This window comes from Rutidosis leptorrhynchoides, chromosome 3 (assembly GCF_046630445.1).
Source record: "Rutidosis leptorrhynchoides isolate AG116_Rl617_1_P2 chromosome 3, CSIRO_AGI_Rlap_v1, whole genome shotgun sequence".
Classification (NCBI taxonomy): Eukaryota; Viridiplantae; Streptophyta; class Magnoliopsida; order Asterales; family Asteraceae; genus Rutidosis; species Rutidosis leptorrhynchoides.
In genome coordinates, this window is record NC_092335.1 from 463280295 (window position 1) to 463303312 (window position 23018).

The 23018-nt window shown below is 36.8% G+C and overlaps 3 protein-coding genes across 3 annotated transcripts; 2 read left to right on the plus strand and 1 right to left on the minus strand.

Annotated features, from left to right (window-relative positions):
* Positions 1-8871: 8871 nt before the first annotated feature.
* Positions 8872-10475, plus strand: LOC139901616 (uncharacterized). Its single transcript, XM_071884309.1, has 3 exons — positions 8872-9200; positions 9402-9738; positions 10467-10475. The coding sequence occupies exons 1-3, from the start codon at positions 8872-8874 to the stop codon at positions 10473-10475; spliced, it is 675 nt and encodes a 224-aa protein (XP_071740410.1).
* A 204-nt stretch (positions 10476-10679) lies between these two features.
* LOC139898062 (uncharacterized) lies at positions 10680-13763 on the plus strand. The gene is made up of 5 exons (XM_071880767.1): positions 10680-11324; positions 11986-12182; positions 12348-12446; positions 12738-12789; positions 13360-13763. The coding sequence occupies exons 1-5, from the start codon at positions 10790-10792 to the stop codon at positions 13488-13490; spliced, it is 1014 nt and encodes a 337-aa protein (XP_071736868.1). The 5' UTR covers positions 10680-10789; the 3' UTR covers positions 13491-13763.
* Positions 13764-14334: 571 nt separating this feature from the next.
* On the minus strand, positions 14335-21524 carry LOC139898063 (uncharacterized). The gene is made up of 11 exons (XM_071880769.1): positions 21199-21524; positions 20893-21005; positions 19510-19744; positions 19329-19423; positions 18489-19224; positions 17673-18092; positions 17414-17590; positions 16732-16959; positions 16018-16348; positions 15385-15574; positions 14335-14965 (listed from the first exon to the last, which is right to left on the minus strand). The coding sequence occupies exons 1-11, from the start codon at positions 21331-21333 to the stop codon at positions 14479-14481; spliced, it is 3147 nt and encodes a 1048-aa protein (XP_071736870.1). The 5' UTR covers positions 21334-21524; the 3' UTR covers positions 14335-14478.
* Positions 21525-23018: the final 1494 nt, after the last annotated feature.

Genomic DNA, 23018 nt, shown 5'->3' on the forward strand with positions numbered 1-23018 from the left:
TTTTTTATTTTTTTCCTTTTTCTTTTCCAACGGCTCCAAACTATTTTTTTTTCTTTTCCAACGGCTCCAAACTATTTTTTTTCTTTTACACTTTTTTACTCTATAAATACAAACACACACAACACAAACATAATCACACAATCATACTACACTTTCAATTTTTATTCTATATCAAACATGAAACAACCCCAATCCGTTTAACCAAAAACGGAGTACATTTTTTTTTTTTTTTATATAAGATAGGTCCCAATAACATCCAAGTATACAAACCATTTCAAAATAGTTATCCGTATACAATTTATCATAATAACACGTTAGACGTTTTATCTCGACTCTTGGTTTACAAATGACACCATAAATCCTTACGAGTATGTGTCTCGCATACAAAGTTTGACTAGACACAACCAACAATTGCGACCTCGAAACATTTATTCAACACCACGGTTAAGACACAATAGCCCAACCCGATACCAAGAGCATAATCCTGAGGATCTACCGAATCCCCAATCCACGTCCAATATCCAATAGCTACCCCATCGAGCCCAAGTGCTCCTACACATCTAGTCTAACGACTAACTAGCTTCACAATCACAATACCCGTAAAAAGGTAAACAACGAGAGGGGTAAGCTAACGCTTAGTGAATGCAATAATTATACATATACATATATAATATACCTACTTGCAAACACTTACACAAATACCTCATACACGCTAGCAATTGATAATTAGCAAACCATCTCAAGTATCAAGATAATAATCTCCAATATCGCAAGCTAGCGTAACCAATAGCATATACCCAAACAATATAATATGCTACACTACAACACATACACAAACCATATGGTTAACCATAAACGCTATGGTGCTACCGGCTCGTGGTTCACACCATACGAAATGCTATGACGCTACCGGCTCCTTGGTTCACGCCACTACGCATTTGAGTCATACTCTTTTATAGTGCTACCGGCTCGTGGTTCACACTTCGATGCTACCGGCTCGTGGTTCACATCTCATTTTATAGTTCTACCGGCTCGTGGTTCACACTTTGATGCTACCGGCTCGTGGTTCACATCATAACACTCGTCACATACATGTTATGGTACTACCGGCTCATTGGTTCATACCATAACATTCACAAATAAATACACTATATACATACATGCATAATTATTCCACTCACCTTGGAATGCTCGCACAAGTAGTGTATTATGACCTCCGTCCTCATATCCGAGCACGCAACCACCTATCTCACACATAGGCACAATATGCACATAAATAACAATTCTCTAAAAGAGAACCCGACACTCACATCCCTTAGTCGAGGGATCTCACCTTGCTCGCCAAAACCCGCCCATTTAACACCTAATGGACACAAACCAATTACCACTTCGGGTGGTAATTCAAACCCACTCAACAAAGTACGATTTAACCCAAATTGTACTCGACACCAAATAGACCAAACCTAGGTCTTAACACTAAATTACTACTTAGGTAGTAATCATTTCAAACGTCATTTACACAAAACCCCAACACGTGCAATATTGACCCATATTGCCTTTGACCACATTTGACTTTTGTTAAAAATGTAATTTTAACCTAAAAACACTTCCCACGATTTCTTTCATTCAAAAACGCCATTTAACACTTAACAAAAGTGTTTAACATCCATTTAATCCAATTTAGTGTCATTACCAAATTCGACCCAATCAAAGTCGACCCATTTTGACCTAAGTCTCAAAAACGCCCAAAATCACTAACGACTAGTGATTATATTACCAAAACACCAAATAACACCTAAAACGAGTATTTACATACTTAATTCACCAAAACTTGACTCAAAATCCATTTTGACACATAAACCCTAATTTTGACCCATTTCAAAATTAGTCAACTCAAATACACCCAAAAGGGTTCCAACGCTTCCAAAATCACTAAACTAAGTGATTACACCCAAAACCAAAGCCTAATCATGGCCAAAATGTCTTTCAACCCAAAACCCGCCATGTATCAAAAATAACTAGCTTCCATAAACCCACTTCATCATCTAAATAGGTTTTACAACTAAAAAGCTAAAAACCCTAACTTGAATATCAAATCATAAAGATGAATTTCGGAGTTAGAACTTACCATCACTATCACAACGTAGCCGTGAACGAGGAGAACAACTTTAACTATTGAGACCCGACCCGAATCACTCTTCTTCATCCCCGATTCGAGCTTTCTCTCTCTAAACCCTTTACTCTCTCTCTAGGGTTTGGGGTGTGAGTGGGAGGGAAGAAATGAGAAGGAAATGAGGTTTGGATAAGATTGGGATCAGTTTTATGGCCAAAGACCCGTCCATATGTGAAATACCAACTTTGCCCCTCATTTAACTCATTAAAAGGCTGAAAAGTACCAGATCGTGCCTATTGTCGCGCCGCGGAGCAAATTTGTCGCGCCGTGGCCCAAAGGGTGAATTTAGATCACTTTTTTTAAGCTTTCTGACCCTCAAAATAGGCATTTGTCGCGCCGCGGCCATTCTGGTCGCGCCGTGACAATTGCCTGTTTCATCCGAACTTCAGCAAACTTGTTTTGGCCATAACTTTTTGACCGTAACTCCGTTTTCGATGAATCAAATATCGTTGGAAACGTTATAAGATTTCCTTTCTAATGGTAAGGTTTTGAAATATCAACTCAAACTTTATTTGGGATCGAAAAGGTACGTACACACCTTGTAACTCAAACAACGTCCAATTTTCTTCGACATTCGAACACGAAACACGTACACGCTTGGTACACTTCATGCACTCATCGTACAATCATCTTTATACTATTATACAACCAAGTATGAACATTCTAAAGTTCATCACGTACCTTGGACATGTTATGATGAAAAACGGGATGTTACAACTCTCCCCCACTTAAATTCAATCACGTCCTCGTGATCCTCATCACTTAACTAATCCGGACCTACACCCAACGGTCCTTCGACACCCTCTAAACTCGATGTCCATAACAAATCCCAATAACAATTTCCATTAATCCGAAGTTTTCACCACACGCTAATAATCACTAGCGTGCATTACCGCAACAAGCGATATTTCCCGCGCTCAACGTTCAAACTGCCCCCATTAAAACTCTGTACTTTAACAGTCCATAACGCACCACTCAACCGGTCAATCAAGTATGTTCACTATTTCAAGAATGATCCTCCCTCATTTCCGCAACCGGATTATTCCTTCAACGAAGAAATTTTGGTATCACCAAAATGATCACTCTAGGGAACACAAACTTTCCCATCGATCGATCCGCACACGACCACCAGTCTCTGGATTAATCCAGGACGACAATAATGCACCACAAACTAGGCAAAACATCAACACTCGACACAGGGTTTCTCCCTTTAAACCCTACAACATATCGTACACTACGGCTTCCTAGTAATAGCATGGAAACTATTCGTGTACTAGAATCTCGTCAACAGCGAATTATCATCATAACAATTCGCGATTTGCCACACTACCTACAAATATATTCACCTATGCAGGGTGAATACTCCTTCCTAAACCGTCCGTTAAGGATGGCCTCGACATTTAAATAAAACTAACGGGTCACATCACTAGGGTACACACCCTTGCAACCAACAACATCCGTGTGTCTCGACGTGAGACAATCAGAACCGACTCTCCCTGCCTCACAATCATCCACAAAGTGGAATAATCCACTAAAGATCCTCACGATCACGTTTCCCGACAGGGAAAATACAGCGAACACCACACTACTAACATGTATATACTCAATAGTACCATCAGGGTTTCATAGCAACCCAGATTTTCATTATGAGAGCACCCGCAACAACAACTTCATTCCCTCACTCCGAGATCTCAAGCTTTACATTTGGTCTCATACTGCACTCTGGTACTACATGACCACCTTGCTTAAAAAGAATTACACTTCATTCGATCCCATCATCACAACTCTACACATAACATTCCGAAATTGTAACTAACAATCGTAACGCACGATCTCGAGTCAACATCAACAACCCGTCACTCTTCCTCATCATGGTCTATGAATCCCTATTGAGGTCTAGCACGGTACACTCGGAGACTTCAGTATACAATACACCACCGGATCTTCCTCGGGCGGTAGTAAAAACTCCCCCACTTAGGATTCATCTTCACATTCTCACCGCCATGATGATAACACCACGCGAAATTACCATTTCGCAACACACGTGATCATTCTCATCATTGATCGTAAACACCGAATCACTACAAATTCACTTTAAGCTCTCAGAGCCGTCATGCAAAATTACCAGAGATGTCGTACACGCGACGACTTCGCACCTTCATACCACAAATCACAATCGACTGCCTTAACCGTTCGCAAAGCGAACTCCACCAAAGTCCCACATACGTCTCTATGCCTAAGCATACGTCACTCCGATAAATCATTCATGCATCTCAGTCGAGATCACCCGACCTTCCACTCAACGAACCAGTATCCGCAATTGCTCTTAAACTTCGACTTTCGCAACCGTCGAATTACTTTCACCCATCGATCACTTTCGTAATCTCCGCTGCTTCCAAGGGTATCTCACGAGAACCCTAAGCACAAAGTGATCACACCACTACCGGAGTTAAACATTACACCAGCAGGTATAAAAAGGCACCTGTCGCAGTGTCATGCAAACTCCCACCGCAACCAATCGAGATTTAGAAACTCGATCTTTAGGTTCCATACACCCGATGTCACCAACTTCTCCACGATAATGACCCGAAGTCATACCTACCCGACAAACCTTAGGGTTTATTGTCTTCTCAAAAGTTCCTAGCGATTACACGTCACCCGCAATTCCACAAGGCCAAACGATATAGCCTAATGAGGCCCTTCACCTAATACTAAGGAGATGCTCGGGAACACCAACTCTTACACCCTTCTACATCTCGATAACACCACTACTACAAGGGATATTCCGTTAGGAATGTTACCCTATAATCCATAACACACTAACGCACTAACGCAATCACCATCATACGAGTCCCACTCCCATGAATTTAACGACCCAAAGACTCCACGATTCGCCAATTCCAAGGCGACTCACAACAAGAATCCCAACACGATTCTCTAACCACACACTCTACCGAGTGTAACTCAAAACTACAATCATTAGACTTGTCGCATTCCATTACGGAATTTAAGTCCTCGACGCACACACATGCATACAATAAATCGGTCATCCTAGTTACGATGGGTAACTAAAACCAATAACAATCTCAATAGTGCATCCACTACTTAGGGTGACTAAGAACGCACCAAACTCGTGAGTTGGCTCACTCACTTAACTAACTGAATCCACCGTAATACTTCCCGACTCACAGAGAACCCGATGTGACAACAAGTACATCACTCGAGACTACTATATCCTAGGAACCAATAAAAGATTCCTAACTCGTCCCGATTCTACCCCAACCATGCCACGTTTCCTCCGCTCGGTACTCGTCATGTCATGCTTGGTGTCAAGATACACGTTTGTAATGATGGTGATCGGTCACTATTACAAATGCGTACCTTACCATTTTCACATGGTCACACAAAGTACTTTACCCGGACTGACGCAACATTCACACAAAATAAGACGCGATAATTCCTAGTACCCGAATGACCAAAGTCCTTACCGCGAACTTGATCACTCAAACCGCCAAACATTCGAATCTCTCCAATAGATGCGTCTATAGGACACCGCACCAATAGATACCTGTATATATACACATATATACAATATAATAATAAATATACACAAGTACACCGCAACAACAAGTCAACCTACAACCTAAGTGACAATTACTAAAACAACGTCCAAGTTCGCCTACTTACATTAGGCACTAGCAATCTAAGGCACTAATTTACACACAAAATAAGGCCCCACATAATCACGCTTTGGACAATCACAAGTCCTAGTTAGTCACCTACTCTAAGGCACTAACAAATCGCAAACCGACCCGTATTCCTACAAGTCCCGCAAATAACGCACAACCGTCAATAAGTCTAAGACTAGGCACCTATTCCAAGGTCACCTAATTCCCTTAGACTATGCTCTGATTCCACTTGAAACAACCCCAATCCGTTTAACCAAAAACGGAGTACATTTTTTTTTTTATATAAGATAGGTCCCAATAACATCCAAGTATACAAACCATTTCAAAATAGTTATCCGTATACAATTTATCATAATAACATGTTAGACGTTTTATCTCGACTCTTGGTTTACAAATGACACCATAAATCCTTACGAGTATGTGTCTCGCATATAAAGTTTGACTCGACACAACCAACCAATGCGACCTCGAAACATTTATTCAACACCACGGTTAAGACACAATAGCCCAACCCGATACCAAGAGCATAATTCCGAGGATCTACCGAATCCCCAATCCACGTCCAATATCCAATAGCTACCCCCATCGAGCCCAAGTGCTCCTACGCATCTAGTCTAACGACTAACTAGCTTCACAATCACAATACCTGTAAAAAGGTAAACAACGAGAGGGGTAAGCTAACGCTTAGTGAATGCAATAATTATACATATACATATATAATATACCTACTTGCAAACACTTACACAAATACCTCATACACGCTAGCAATTCATAATTAGCAAACCATCTCAAGTATCAAGCTAATAATCTCCAATATCGCATGCTAGCGTAACCAATAGCATATACCCAAACAATATAATATGCTACACTACAACACATACACAAACAATATGGTTAACCATAAACGCTATGGTGCTACCGGCTCGTGGTTCACACCATACGAAATGCTATGACGCTACCGGCTCCTTGGTTCACGCCACTACGCATTTGAGTCATACTCTTTTATAGTGCTACAGGCTCGTGGTTCACACTTCGATGCTACCGGCTCGTGGTTCACATCTCATTTTATAGTGCTACCGGCTCGTGGTTCACACTTTGATGCTACCGGCTCGTGATTCACATCATAACACTCATCACATACATGTTATGGTACTACCAGCTCATTGGTTCATACCATAACATTCACAAATAAATACACTATATACATACATGCATAATTATTATTCTCACCTTGGAATGCTCGCACAAGTAGTGTATTATGACCTCCGTCCTCATATCCGAGCACGCAACCACCTATATCGCACATAGGCACAATATGCACATAAATAACAATTCTCTAAAAGAGAACACGACACTCACATCCCTTAGTCGAGGGATCTCACCTTGCTCGCCAAAATCCGCCCATTTAACACCTAATGGACACAAACCAATTACCACTTCGGGTGGTAATTCAAACCCACTCAACAAAGTACGATTTAACCCAAATTGTACTCGACACCAAATAGACCAAACCTAGGTCTTAACACTAAATTACTACTTAGGTAGTAATCATTTCAAACGTCATTTACACCAAAACCCCAACACGTGCAATATTGACCCATATTGCCTTTGACCACATTTGACTTTTGTTAAAAATGTCATTTTAACCTAAAAACACTTCCCACAATTTCTTTCATTCAAAAACGCCATTTAACACTTAACAAAAGTGTTTAACATCCATTTAATCCAATTTATTGTCATTACCAAATTCGACCCAATCAAAGTCGACCCATTTTGACCTAAGTCTCAAAAACGCCCAAAATCACTAACGACTAGTGATTATATTACCAAAACACCAAATAACACCTAAAACGAGTATTTACATACTTAATTCACCAAAACTTGACTCAAAATCCATTTTGACACATAAACCCTAATTTTGACCCATTTCAAAATTAGTCAACTCAAATACACCCAAAAGGGTTCCAACGCTTCCAAAATCACTAAACTAAGTGATTACACCTAAAACCAAAGCCTAATCATGGCCAAAACGTCTATCAACCCAAAACCCGCCATGTATCAAAAATAACTAGCTTTCATAAACCTACTTCATCATCAAAATGGGTTTTACAACTAAAAAGCTAAAAACCCTAACTTGAATATCAAATCATAAAGATGAATTTCAGAGTTAGAACTTACCATCACTATCACAACGTAGCCGTGAATGAGGAGAAAAACTTTAACTCTTGAGACCCGACCCGAATGACCCGACCCGAATCACTCTTCTTCATCCCCGATTCGAGCTTTCTCTCTCTAAACCCTTTACTCTCTCTCTAGGGTTTGGGGTGTGAGTAGGAGGGAAGAAATGAGAAGGAAATGAGGTTTGGATAAGATTGGGATCAGTTTTATGGCCAAAGACCCGTCCATATGTGAAATACCAACTTTGCCCCACATTTAACTCATTCAAAGGCTGAAAAGTACCAGATCGTGCCTATTGTCGCGCCGCGGAGCAAATTTGTCGCGCCGTGGCCCAAAGGGTGATTTTAGATCACTTTTTTTAAGCTTTCTGACCCTCAAAATAGGCATTTGTCGCGCCGCGGCCATTTTGGTCGCGCCGTGACAATTGCCTGTTTCATCCGAACTTCAGCAAACTTGTTTTGGCCATAACTTTTTGACCGTAACTCCGTTTTCGATGAATCAAATATCGTTGGAAACGTAATAAGATTTCCTTTCTAATGGTAAGGTTTTGAAATATCAACTCAAACTTTATTTGGGATCGAAAAGGTACGTACACACCTTGTAACTCAAACAACGTCCAGTTTTCTTCGACATTCGAACACGAAACACGTACACGCTTGGTACACTTCATGCACTCATCGTACAATCATCTTTATACTATTATACAACCAAGTATGAACATTCTAAAGTTCATCACGTACCTTGGACATGTTATGATGAAAAACGGGATGTTACAAAACACTCTCAACCTTCAATTCATATTTCCACAAAAAAAAAAAAAAAAAAATTCAAATGGCTTTGGAAGATTTATTACTTTCTGAGAGCGAAAGAGAGAAGGATAGTGATAGCGCAGAGTCCGATTCCGATGAAGATTTAATTCAAGAAGGTTACAACACGCTTAACTTACTCGATTCGCTTGATGCAATGGACGAAGAAGATGAGGCTCGAAATTCTCGTACAGATATTAGAAGACGCCGGTTACAAAGAGATCGTATTGATACCGGTAATCGTTTGTTTCGCGACTATTTCTCGGATAATCCAACATTTCCTGGTGATTATTTTCGAAATCGATTTCGAATGAGTAACTCATTGTTTATGCGTATTGGTCATGCTATTCTATCGTATAATTCTCAACCGAGACCCGATTAATTTAAATTTTTTGATCAACGATACGATGCAACCGGTCAACTCGGTTTCAATATTTTTCAAAAGTGTACATCGCCCATACGTCAATTGGCGTATGGCATTGCGCCTGATGCATTCGATGAGTATTTACACATGGGCGCATCAATGTCTCGTGATTGTTTAAAAAATTATTGCAGATGTATTATTCATATGTTTTCGCGAGAATATTTAAGGAAACCAACTGAAGAAGATGTTCGTCGACTGCATGCCAAACATTTGGAGATGCATGGTTTTCCGGGTATGTTAGGTAGTCTCGATTGCATGCACTGGCCTTGGAAAAATTGTCCAGCTGCGTGGCAAGGGCATTACCACAGGGGTGATTACGAAGGACCAACAATAATGCTTGAGGCGGTTGCGTCCTACGATATGCGGATTTGGCACGCTTTCTTTGGTCCAGCGGGTTCGAACAATGATATTAATGTTCTTAATGAATCGGATTTGTTCGAAGATTTATTGGATGGTCGAGCTCCAGAGGTCCGTTACACTATCAACGAGCACGAATTTACAAAAGGGTATTACTTGGTAGATGGCGGGCAACACTTGTCAAGTCGTTTAAATGTCCAATTGAGCCAAAAAATGTAAAGTTAAAACTTTATCAAGAAGCCGCGAAAAAATTCGTTGAACGAGCTTTCAGTGTTCTTCAAGGTCGTTGGGCAATAATAAAACACTCAGCAAGACCTTTTAGTATCAATAAAATACGTCGAATCATGTACACTTGTGTTATACTGCACAACATGATCACCGAAGACAACGAGCGCAACATATGCGACCTCGAAGAGGATTATCTCCGCGAACGAGAAAATCTGCCGCGACGTACTTGGACGGAGAGAGTTGCGCTCCAAGATCGGGTGGATCGAGAGATGCGAGATAAAAGAGCGCATCATGTCCTTCGCAACAATTTGATCGAACACATTTGGACACTCCCGAATGATTATATTGTTCGAAACAATTAGCGTTATTTATTGTGTTTTTTTTTATTTATGTATTGTCTTTTATTTTTTAATTATGTAATGTTTTTAATTTTTAATAATGTAATGTTTTTATTTTATTTAATAAAATGTTATTTGTATTTATTTATTGTATTTAAATAATAATTTTAAATTAGTTAAGTTTGAAATGGAGTGTATGATAGTGAGTACTTAGTGAAAGGAATGTGAAATGAATGTTAAAGAGTTTGTGCTGATGTAACACTGATGTGGCAGGGAAAATGACAGTGAAAGAATCGTATGACACTTAAGAGGGTCCCTACCCTGCAGATTCATTACGTGTCTACGGCAACCGTAAACACCACCGCAAAAATTAATTAATTTTAATGAAATAAGAAAATAAAATATAATCAAATAAATATTCCTCAGTCAACATTTTAGAAATTTCTCAGCAAAACCCCAATGTTTCTCATCGCATTATTATATTATAATGTCTTATCAATTACTAATATTATATTCTGCTAACTACCACCTCAACTTCTTATTTTGATTTCACCAACAATTTCATCACGTTATTGTTGTTGTTGCTGTTAAAAGAGATGATCAGAAACCCTAATTTTCAGGTTCGTAAGAGAAAGTGGAAAACGGTGTCGTTTCTTTTCAAAAAATCAAAACGAAAGCTCGATAATAATAAAATTGATGATCAACATTCTAATTTCGCTGAAATTTTGGCGCTAAATGATGAGGTTTTGGCGCGAATTATGGGAGATAACGATCGTGACGATGTTGCCGAGGAAGATGAAAACCCTAGAAATGGTGACGATGAGAGAATCAGGGAAAGTTGTGAAAATCAGAGCTCTACGTTAGGGTTAGATGATGATGCTGATGATTATGTTGATGCTGAGATGGATAGAAACCCTAGAAATGAGGATGATGAAAATGAAAATTGTAAATTAGGAGGGTTAGGTTTAGGTGATGATGATGAAGAAGATGAGTTGAAGGATTCAAAGTCAGGAGGAGGTGGGGTAATGGTTGTTTCAGAGAAAGATGTACCTCCTGATGATGATTGTTGTCCAATCTGTTTTGACAATTTCACCATTGCTTGTAAAACCAACTGTGGACACTGGTTTTGCGGTAAGTCGTATATTTCTATTCAATTATATTATATATGTGTGTATGCTTATTATGTTTTTCAAGGGTTTATTGTATAATCGAAGTGTTATACGGAGTATTAATTACATATGTTGCTTTGCTTGTTATGCTGTTTTTAGTATGTGCAATGGTAACAGGGAACACGAAACAAGATCATGTTGTACTTCTATGGGGAACTTGAATTAAACGTTAATTTGTGATGCGTCTTTGGCGAACATTTGGCCTTACAGCTAGAGTTGTGGTGCAATTCTAGTGTTGTAACATGTTAGAAAGTCGTAAACCCTTAGGGGGAGTTAGGGATAAACATCATGTGCATGATTTGACAAGGAAAATATGAATGATTTAATGAAAAACAATGCACAGAGTTAAGTATATGAGAATATATGTGTTTGCTTAGCAAGTGACATTCGCCCATGCTTGTGCTAGTTACATATACGTGTTTTGAATATTTGTGTTTAGGATTTTTTTTTTTTTTATTTGCGCCGTTCTTTGCAAGTCTTACCTTTTGTGACAGTAAAGCCGGTTTTTTTATCCGGTGAAAAAACTGAGTGTTAGTCGTAAATTATTGTGATGTATTCATTTGAAATATGTGGATTTTGTTGAGTCAAGTGACTCTTAGTAACCTTTTTTTTCTCTTGTGCAGCTAAATGCATATTGCAGTTTTGGACTTATAGAACAGCTCTTCAAAAATGTAATTGCCCAATTTGTGCACGTCCGATCAGTAAGTTGACACCAGAGGCATCTTTACTAATTATGCAGGAAGTGGAAGTAGTTGAAGTCCTAAAAAACGTGCAGAGGTATAACCGCCTTTTCCAGGGTGGTATTAATGGCGTCATACGGGTAGGATTACAATAATCTTTTTCTTTTTTTCTTTTTTTTTCTTTCTCTTGATTTGTGCTTCTATTCACTCTTCTTAAAGGGTATCTATTTGGGTTTTATGGTTTATCCTCTATGGTCAAATTTAAGTCATTAGTCCTGTTTCCAATTTTATGCTCCCTTGTGCAGAAAGCTTTTGAGGTTCCAAATGTATTCAAAAGATTGTTGTGTGGTCTGATGGATCCAGATAGATTTAGAGGAAATTACTATGCAATGCGTTCCTTTGCTGTAAGTTGATGACTTGATCACTGTATTTTGTTTTTATATATTCTTTATGCTTCTATTAAATGTTAACCCATAACATTTGTTATGGATATATTGTTGTTTTTTTTACTGCTGGTTATACACTTGATATGTCATAATCCTGGTGGCACGTAGACTAGGATTGATGAATATATATCTTCTCATGGTGTTTGGGTCCCTGTTTGAAGTCAAAAGTATCTCTTGACAAGTAGATTTTATGAGATGGCTATTGATTAGTTTTATACTCTGTGCTCACCTTAAATGTTCTGATTGCAGTTGATGATGAGTTGCATTTATAATGTTAGTTCTTTCGACTTCATTCCAACAGGTATGTCCTCCCATCTGCATCTACACAACTTTCACAAATATCACCAAACCATATGGTTCAAGATAATTGCAGCAGCTTTCTTTTTTCAAAGATGAAAATGAAATTATGTAATTTCTTCAAAATATGAAGCACTATTTTGTTCTTAAGAACCAGTCATCAGCATTATTCTTTTTGTTTCAAGAATCAGCCATTCTGAGTTATTATATAAATAGTGATTGCTAGTTAGTGAAGGTCACAAATTTTACCATTCACATAAGCATGGGTCATTTTGGGTCATGTCAAGACTTTGTATTTAACTGGTTAAATTTGATAAAAAGCAAACGTGCCAAATAAGTTGTATGGGTTCATAATTATCCCGGTTTTTTTTTTTTTTTTTTTTTTTTTTTTTTTTTTTTTTTTTTTTTATGTATAAAACGTTGTCCTAAGAGCTTCTTCAATAATATTCATTTATGTTGCAATATAGGACATAGTTTATTTTCAACCCTTGTAATGGCAGTAACAAAGTGCACACAAATTTTTACCTATGAAGTATTTATATTTTCAATTTTGTTACATAATATATTTTTGCAGGGACTTTAGGGGTGAGGCGGTTGTTTGATCTTTGTGCTATAGCACTAGTAGTGATTCTATGTTTGGTTGGCATCTGCCATAGATTGATGCTCAGACGACGTGTCAGGCATTTGGCAGGTAACCAATTCTGAGACAATGCTCGGACTAATGAGTTTGCAAGCTGCAGGTTATGACACCTTTTATTGTTCATTGTTGTATTGTTGTATACTGTATAGGAAAGTACTTAAAACTCCTGTATTAGGAAGAAAAATGTGTGATGACGATGACCAGTCCATCAGATTAGCCCTTATATACATGTTTGATTCTGCTGATATATCAGTAGTTAAATAGTTCAATTGGTAGGCTGCAGTACATACTGGCTTGGAGGTTTGCTTCCCACACTATATACGTATTATATCTTTATCTACTGTTTTTCATGTGTAATCTTCTCTACTTATTCGAAAACCATCATGTATACGAGACTAGAGCCTCAAAATTGTGCAGTGATTCAGGTTTCGTGTACGATACTTGTGACCGTGGTCATACTTGAGGGTGTCAAGTGGTGCGACGGCACAAAGCCCCTATTTTGGGGCCATTACATATATTTCTGTATTCTACTTAGATGCAGAATCTTTGATCCGCATCAAATTTTGTTAAGGCAAATAAATATCATTTAACTAGCACCCTAACTAGTGGACTGCCAATTTTAAAATTAGTTTGCAAACATCATTTATTTTGATTTTTGTAAAAAAGTAAACTGTAATTTTCATGAAACATGTTTTGGAACTTCTGGGCCATAAAAGTTATTTCTCTAACATTCCTTAAAACAGTCAAATCTAATTTGTCATACTTATGTTGTGGTCTAATGCCAATTACAAACATCAATTAATAGAACTATACTCGACTACTCGAGTTGTGGCAAAAGTAGCTCGTTTTGATCGACAGGTTTACACCTGATCATTCCATGATACTATATAGGATGAAGATGGCTCGTTCCATGATACTATATAGGATGAAGATGGCTCGAGTACAATCGACTAATCCAATAACAAATCAACCACACAACGAATGTCACACACCCATTTTACAACATGACATAATTACAATATAATTAATTATATTGCTTTTCTTCTTTTCTTCCTATAACACATTCTCAGTCAACCGAACATACCACGGTCCATGTACATTCTCACTCACTCTAGCCACAACGCCCAGCACTCCTGCAGTTTCCACCAATTTTTCGGTCAGAACAGCAGAACCTACTTGGCGTAGTGCCTTCTCTGCCAGCTCTTTTCCATGTTTCCCACTGCCACCAAGTACAACTCCTCTTGTTGCCATATATACAGCTCGTGAAACCTTAACGAAAACCGGGTCCCCAGCCTGTACACTTTTTCTTAACATTCTCGTCAATAAATGCTTTCTTGAGTGAGTTTTTGTTGAGTCGTTGGTTGTATTGAACTTGTCGGTTATCTTGCATAGAACTTCAACAAGCTCTTCTAGGCCTGCATCTATGACCGTGTCTAGGATCTGAGAAAGCTGTACGGAGCACGCGACTATTGTGCTTTCCATATCCTCATAATTTGATATCATTTGCTCCATCACAAGTGTTTGTCTAAGGACTAAGATACTGTGAACAAAGTATATTAATTTGTCAAACATTGCATGATAATAGTCACAAAGACCAGAAGAAAAATATGCGTGTGAATGCATGAGGTGCAATATAGGCGGGACAAGGCGGTTTGGGTAGCTTTGATTATAAGATAATTGGTGTTTGGTCATTTATGATTACATTACAGAACTTGATTATTTTAAAGATATTACAAAACTAAATCATTTTAATGATAATGACATTTTTTTGAGTAAGATAACTATGGAATTCCTTTTCAGTTTAGTTTTTAATATTACATGTATGACCTTCTAGAGATAAAGTTGGTCTAATTTGCCACCTCGACTGCAAGTTGTGGGTAGTTTGTAAAAATACCCACCTATATTGTTCTGTTCACATACAGGCATATACAAATATGAAATATATAATAGTTTTACTACCTGGTAGCAATTACGGTGATCTTCTGTAGTTCGTTCTGCACAAACCTCAGCCGTATATAATTTAATTTTAGGGTTTCTGGCAAATCCTCTTGCGTCACACCATCAACATTGTTCACCAGCTTAAGCAGGCCTAGCCTCACTAATAAATCACCTTTTTCTCCCTTACACTCTCTATACCCATTATCTGCTCCTGAAAAAAATAAAAAAATAAAAAAATAAAAACACTAATCGAGTCTTTCTTAGCATAACCATAATACCACAATTACTGGTACAGACAGGTCGGGTAACTGATCAACAGACATAACTTTAAGTGCACGATGAAACGGGGAGGGGAAGAGGTGCATGTGGTGAACCGAATCCACTGGGTCCTTCTTATAGACCTTTTTCATACATATTGAACATGATAAATATGATTGCAAAACTTCCAGTACTGCAAAAAAGAATCTAAATTACCGAATACTCTTTGGTTGACTCTCAACCCATCTAATACTATCTCTTTCTAGTTAAATATTATACTTGACCAAATTGACCCATTAGAGATAAAACATAACCCAATCATAAACATAGGTTCAAATTGTCATCTTTAGTCAGTGGAAAGAAAGATTAAACAAATAACAGTAGGAAGTAAATAACCTGTGATATCAGAGATAAAAACATTGGGCGAAGTTTGCAATGTTCTAGAAAACTGTCCACCTGTCCTAAGAACAGTGGTGGGAAGTACAAGCCTTTCAGAAGACGAATCGTGCAATTCCAAAAGTACCCCTCTGTGTTCACTCCATTCACGGTCTTTGCCAGGAGCCACAGATGAAAGCCACTGTATGGTCAGTGGAAGTCGAATCAAGGCATCAGATGGTGGGCCATAGAGCTTTGTGAAAGCTTTTCCTAAGTACTCCAAACCAGTGGGTCCCTTCAATAGTGGTTCCAGGATCTTAATACGCGCCTTGCTGATTTCTTGCTTAAGTGCCTGACATAAAAACAGTAGGTTATACCGACAATGTGCACATGGTGTAACGTAAATGTGGCAAAATCAGCACTTATTATCTGTTATCTGAAATTAAGAAATATATTTCTTGTTTAGTATGATTACAAGAACTATACAATTACAAATACAAATCTATTTCCTTTAATTAAAGGCGTGTCAGATGTTTCACACATATGAATACACCACCGATGTGTTACAACCCGTTTGACCGTTTGATATGTTTCTCTAATGGTAAATCTATTACCTTAACCCATTTGAGCCATTAGAAATAAATAGTAACCCAAATCAACTCATTTTGCTACCTCTAGTGTAATATGCATACACAAAAATTAGAGGTTGCAAAGGAACAAAAAAAGAAGGGGTACCTGTATCTGCTCCAGTAGAAACCGCAAACCTTTTATTAATGCTATTGCATGTGAACGTGTTGACCCGTCTCCAGCGTGACATAACTCGGCTAGTTCCGACATAACTTTCTGATGAGATTCTTTAAGTTGGTTTTCATAAGCTACGGCTGAAAGCTTCTGCAAGCTGGCTAGCGCAAACTCCATGATCCTCCCAAGATATTCTATATCCAAACGGTGGGAGTTCAACAACTGGGAAGAAAATGGACTATCTTTTAGCAATTTATGAAGTTACCAATCCAATGGAAACATATTATGATGAAGTCTACACTACTGATAATAGGGGTGGAAATTTCAACCCATGTACTTTGAATGGATCAATATGCATTATGTTCTAATTCATACTAGACAGAAGTGTAAAATATATATTTTTGGCTAAGCAGTAGTACAGTACACAAGTAAAACGGGTCGAAATTCACTCATAGTTTACTTCTAATAATCTAATGCGCAAAACTTCCTCAATCACCTTACAAAATAAATTATATGACTATTGACTATACATAACTTCTGTAATTATATTTAATAGACCAACTGTTTACAGAAGATATAAAATAATACCCACATCATATTGAACATACCCATATTGACATGTTACGAAACCCACTCATTATGTCACTTCTAATTAATATGTTACTGGGTAGCCTACCTGAGAAAGAATATCAAGATCAATAGCTTCAAGAATCTCTTGTTTCCTGCTCTTAGGGGACATCTCACAAAGCTCATCCCTCACCTCCTCCATCAAAACAACGATCTGATCATACTTATCCTCTTGTATACTATTAAAGATGACGTCCCAGAAAGCTTTTTCCATCGTCTCTCGAACCTGTGACCAACAAAGGTTAAAAGTTTCAGTTTCGTTCATCTTGCAGGCTCTCGCGCTTGAAAATATATCAAACCTTGACTACCTTTTGTGTTTCATCAGACAAATACAAACTGTCAGTGGCCGAGTAATGCCTCCCATGAAGAAATTCGTTCACAATTAAAACATTCGTCATGCTCATTATCTCACCAGGAGGGTCTACCAAACCTAGACTGCTAGATACAGAATCGGGGTCTTTAAGTTGTGGCATGTTAGTGTCTTCCTCTAATGGTGAGCTAACTACACTATCGTTTTTTTCATCTGGACTAGCAATGGATGAAGAAGTCGTCAAATGAGGAGATGGAATATGTGAGACTGGTGACTTAACAGAGGTTCTGTTCTCCTTTGATTTTAAGAACTTTTTACGTGTGTCAGAAAGAGTGTTCTGCAAATGCTCTAAACCAGCCTTTCCGCTCAGGTGCATTATCTTTTCCCTCAACAGTTTTTGATGTTCTGTAACCTTCATCTGGAGAGCAGAATACGTTAAGCAAGGATATCGATTTATAAAGGTGGCATTTTTAACATATTTCTCATCAATAAATCTATCTGGGTTTTGTTATATCTCTAAAAAGTTATGTTATAAGTTTAAATTACTTATGGTAATCCTATTTGACACACTAACTATTAACAAAAGTTTACTCGTATTACTTTTGAACAGATTGTTTTGGGTCTACCCAAACCAAAAGTACCAGTTTTGACTAATATTACCAAAATTACTAGTTTTGGCCGGAACATATCTTGACCCATTACCTAACAAGCCAGACCCACCCATTTTGCCACCCCTATTCCATCGGCACAACGTTCTAGATATTTACAATCGATTGGGAAAATAGAGAAAACAAGGGGGGGAAAAAAGTAGAACCTGTTTTTGAAAAGCTTTCACGTCATGCGTAAGGACACCGTCATCTCGTTCAGGTGCGGGCTTGTACTTTCGCATCATGGAAATTTCCATCTGGCAGGCAGCCCTCACTAAATCCTCCTCTAAAGACTCTACATCTTTTACCTTCCATACAACAAAGCTATTCAAATAGGAGCACCACGCTTCATCAAAAGCTGCGATCTGAGACCTGAAGGTGCAATTTCTGCCCGGGTCGGACTCATCACTGGACGTCTTCGAAGACCCGTTTAGTATTATTTCAATCAGTATCTCATATTCTTGGATAAACATCTTGGCGGATTTGGCTAAAGCTGTCTCACGCACCCCTTGACATCTAAAAACTGCGTCAGGATGACCTAAGATCATGTAGGCACTTAACACGACCCTGGCTTGGTACCTTGATAATGTAGCAGATTTTTTGGTGGTTGTTCTATAAGACTCTACTTTTTCCATATGTCTACTATTTGGTGTGACAACTCGTGTAAGAAGGTGATTGATGTTATCCAACGTGGTTCCAGATGCAACTTCCATTATAATTCTGTAGCGTGTCTCGAGCCGGTCAAGTAAAGCTTTCGTACTCTGAAGTGTAGAAGGGGTATCAATCAAAAATGCAAAATGCTCAAACGGCATTGACTTCACATCGTTTGCGTTAATATTTAGAATATAGTAGCTTTTTGCCAGTTTTAAGGTAGTCCCCTGCTTACAAAACTCCCTCCAGCATCTATCAAACGATATGAATAAGTGTTGATCAAAATTTCACAAAAAACAACTTTCTACGTAGTATTTATTGTATGTTAATTAAGGCTAATATATATGGATCTATACCTTAGCAACTTCCTAGAAAGATGATCAGCTTGCTTCTGCGTCTTCTTATTCCAATTAACAGACTCGATTGGGCAGTCTGCTATCTGTCTTTTTGCCTGTAGACCATTCTAGAAAATAAGACCGAGATCCAATCCCAAAGAGATGCAACCCAAAAAAAAAGGTATTGAAAGCACATGCATACACTTTGTAGTTTTTCAGTTTCTTGTTGTGAGACGGACTTGGCTACCTTCCCTACATGTAAGAACTCATCCTTCAATTTTTTCTTCTGAGCTTCCAGTAGTTCTGAATTGTTACTCTCAGCTGCTGCACGTTTTTGGTTATACTTGCTCTGTAGGGCAATCGATCTCAATAGCGACCGTGATGCCTTCTCATTTAATGCGGTCCTCATTTCGCTACGGGACCTGAGTATCTGCAATCTAGTAATCTTTACAAGCTAAATGATAGGATCTAGAAATCGTAACTTCACAACTTTTTATACTAAGTTATGACGCAGGGTAGTTTAATGACCTTTAGATGCCTTATCAGTTGCTTATTTAACATTAACAACTTTAACCTTTTATACTATACTATGTGGGTTTTACTTGATCTTCATCCTCTGGATACATGGTTATTGTTTTCTAACTCAAGTTAAATCTTTAGCTTTTACAAGACATGGATTTGACCCTATTTTGTTCTTTTAAGTGCTATAATAATGCTATTTGAGTTCATTATGGTCTGCCTCATTCAAGCCTTTGACAAGATTGGCACCAAATAAACTTTACTTATTATTACAAAAAAAATAAAAAAATAAAATAAAATAAAAAACACTACAGTAAATTATACTCCATACGAAGCCAGAAGCCAATATCTCATCAATACAATTGCAAAGTCCGAAAAGCTATCATAATGTTAATATAAATGAAGATACTAGAGGACATGTTTGGCAACAAGCTTTTTGGAGCTTTTAGCTTCTAGCTTTTATGAAAAAGCTCTTATTAATTAAAAAGCTCTGTTTGTATACATGAGATTAAAGCTTTTTGAAGGAGGGAAAAAGCTAAAAGCTAAATGAATTAGCGTTTGAGAAAAAGCTCCCAGTTTTTTGTCATTTTACACTTTATTTTAACAGTTTCAGCTACACTGCCAAACACCTAAATACATATAAAAAGCTAACAACTACTACAAGTTACTAGCTACCAGCCGCTACAAGCTAAGAGCTAAAAGCTACCAGTTAGTTTTGCCAAACATACCCGAATCACATACATATTACCTATGCATGAATGTACATAGAAACTAAGTGAGGCTAAGAACAACCTCTAAATCTTGAAAATAAATTCAAATCAATTGTAGTTAAGTTCTACGAACCACTCGAAATTTGTATTAGGATCAACCTTATACTATGAATGAGGTACTATCAATCTAAGCTCATTAAACCAAATCCTGTCAATTCAATATTCCAAGGACAACCTAAATTACCATTAGATCGATACGATTGCAAAGACATACTGTAGTTGTAAATGAACATCACCAGTGTCCACACCATTATATACGATAATCGATTAAATATAATAAAAAAAATTAATACTACCTTTTCTGTTGAGCAGCTAAAAGCTTGGCATCTAAACGTTGAGCAAGATTATCCTCATCCACAATTCGACGCTGCTTTCGTCTTGCTTTACTTGACAAATTCGCATAAAATTTCTGGAATCCATTTTTATTTTTACATAAATATAAAATGAAAATAGAATAGAAAGTTATCGCCTACTCTGCTATTGCAATTTCTCAATCACTCCGTATATAATTGTATTTTTCAAATTGCAATAAAATTTCTATTCTATTTATTATTTTATTATAATTATATAAAATGAAAGAAGATCGAAAATAGGAACCTCACCTGACGACGAAGATCTGCATTGTGAAGTTTTGTTTGAATTTGTTCAACGGTACAACGAGAAGCAGACGCCGTGAGTCTCCGCCGTAGCGACGGCGGCACACACAACTTCGCACCGTCATACGCCGGCAATTCCATCCCCGATTCAAAAAAAAAATCACGATTCAAATGTTAAATCAAAATGACGATGAAGAATTACGGAGTAGTAGTTTGTTAACAGCGTTCAGCACAACTACAAAGTAGATATTTATTTTTCTTATATATACTTCATTTTTTAAATATTTGGACAATTATTTGGATATCTTTTATTTTATTTTATTTTATTTTGTAATTTGTAATAAGAATGTAAGAATTTCTGTGACATTTTAATTTAAGTACTAGGGTTAAGCAGAAAACCGAATTAACCGAACCATAACCATTTTAATTGATAAAAGCGAACCGAAATAACTAAACCAAACATATAACCGCAGTTACGGTTAATGATTTTAGGTTAACTGAAATTTATGGGGCGCTTATGAAAATAAAGATTATCCGCCCCGATTTAATCATTATACTAGTTTATATATATATATATATATATATATATATATATATATATATATATATATATATATATATATATATATATATATATATATATATAGTTATCATCAAGAGGGAAACACTTTTTTTGGAGAAAGTGGGGGAAGTAAATTTTTTCGTTTTTTTCGATTTTTTTCAGACATCAAGTTTAGGTGAAAATATGAACATTTAAAAAAGACACTTTGTGATGAATGTTATTATATAGGCGAGAAAATAATCGAAGAAATAATTGATAACATTCATCATCTATAATATTATTCCTAATAATATTTTTGGAACGTTGTTTTCTTTCATCTTATATGAAGTATTTTTTTCAAAGTTTAGTCTAATTTAGAGTTTAGGGTTTAGTGTTTTTGGTTTAGTCCTTAAATCCAAAACCCTAAACCCTAAATTCTAAACCGTTCGTGTTAAAAATTCAATCTAAACCCTAAACCCTAATTTCTAAATCATAATAGCTAAACCCTAATTTTTGAACCCTAATTTCTAAACCTTAATTTTTAAACCCTAAAAAAAACTCAAAATAATAATATTACTCATGTTGCATGTTTTCTTTTTTTTTTCTTCGAGCGTTTTCCCTTCAAAATAATAACATTCATCACAAAATGTCTTTTTTAAATGTTTATATTTTCATGTGATCCTTATGCCTGAATTTTTTTTTTTTGAAAAAAAGGAAAAAAATTTACTTCCCTCCAAAAAAATGTTTCCCTCTTGATTATATATATAATAAACTAGTACTATACCTATATAAGTTTGTTATTTAATTAATATTATACAAATTGTATTTATAAATTAAAATTTGGAATAATACTCTCTAACTTATATAATATATATATATATATATATATATATATATATATATATATATATATATATATATATATATATATATATATAAAATAAACTAGTACTATACCTATATAAGTTTGTTATTTAATTAATATTATACAAATTGTATTTATAAATTAAAATTTGGAATAATACTCTCTAACTTATATAATGTTATAAATCGTATCACCTCGTAAGTTGTTATATCCGAAGATTAAAAAAACTATTTTCCTCTCGTCGACTGATCTTAAAGAATGTTTCCATTAAAGTATGTTTACAACATCGTTATCGTTTGATATGTTGCGTCGTAACGATATACATTTAAAATAGAGTATATTTAAATCATTATTGGTTTAATTTAACTTGAATTTTTGACGTTTTCCATTTAGGTTTGTTTGGATATACGTCCTTAAACG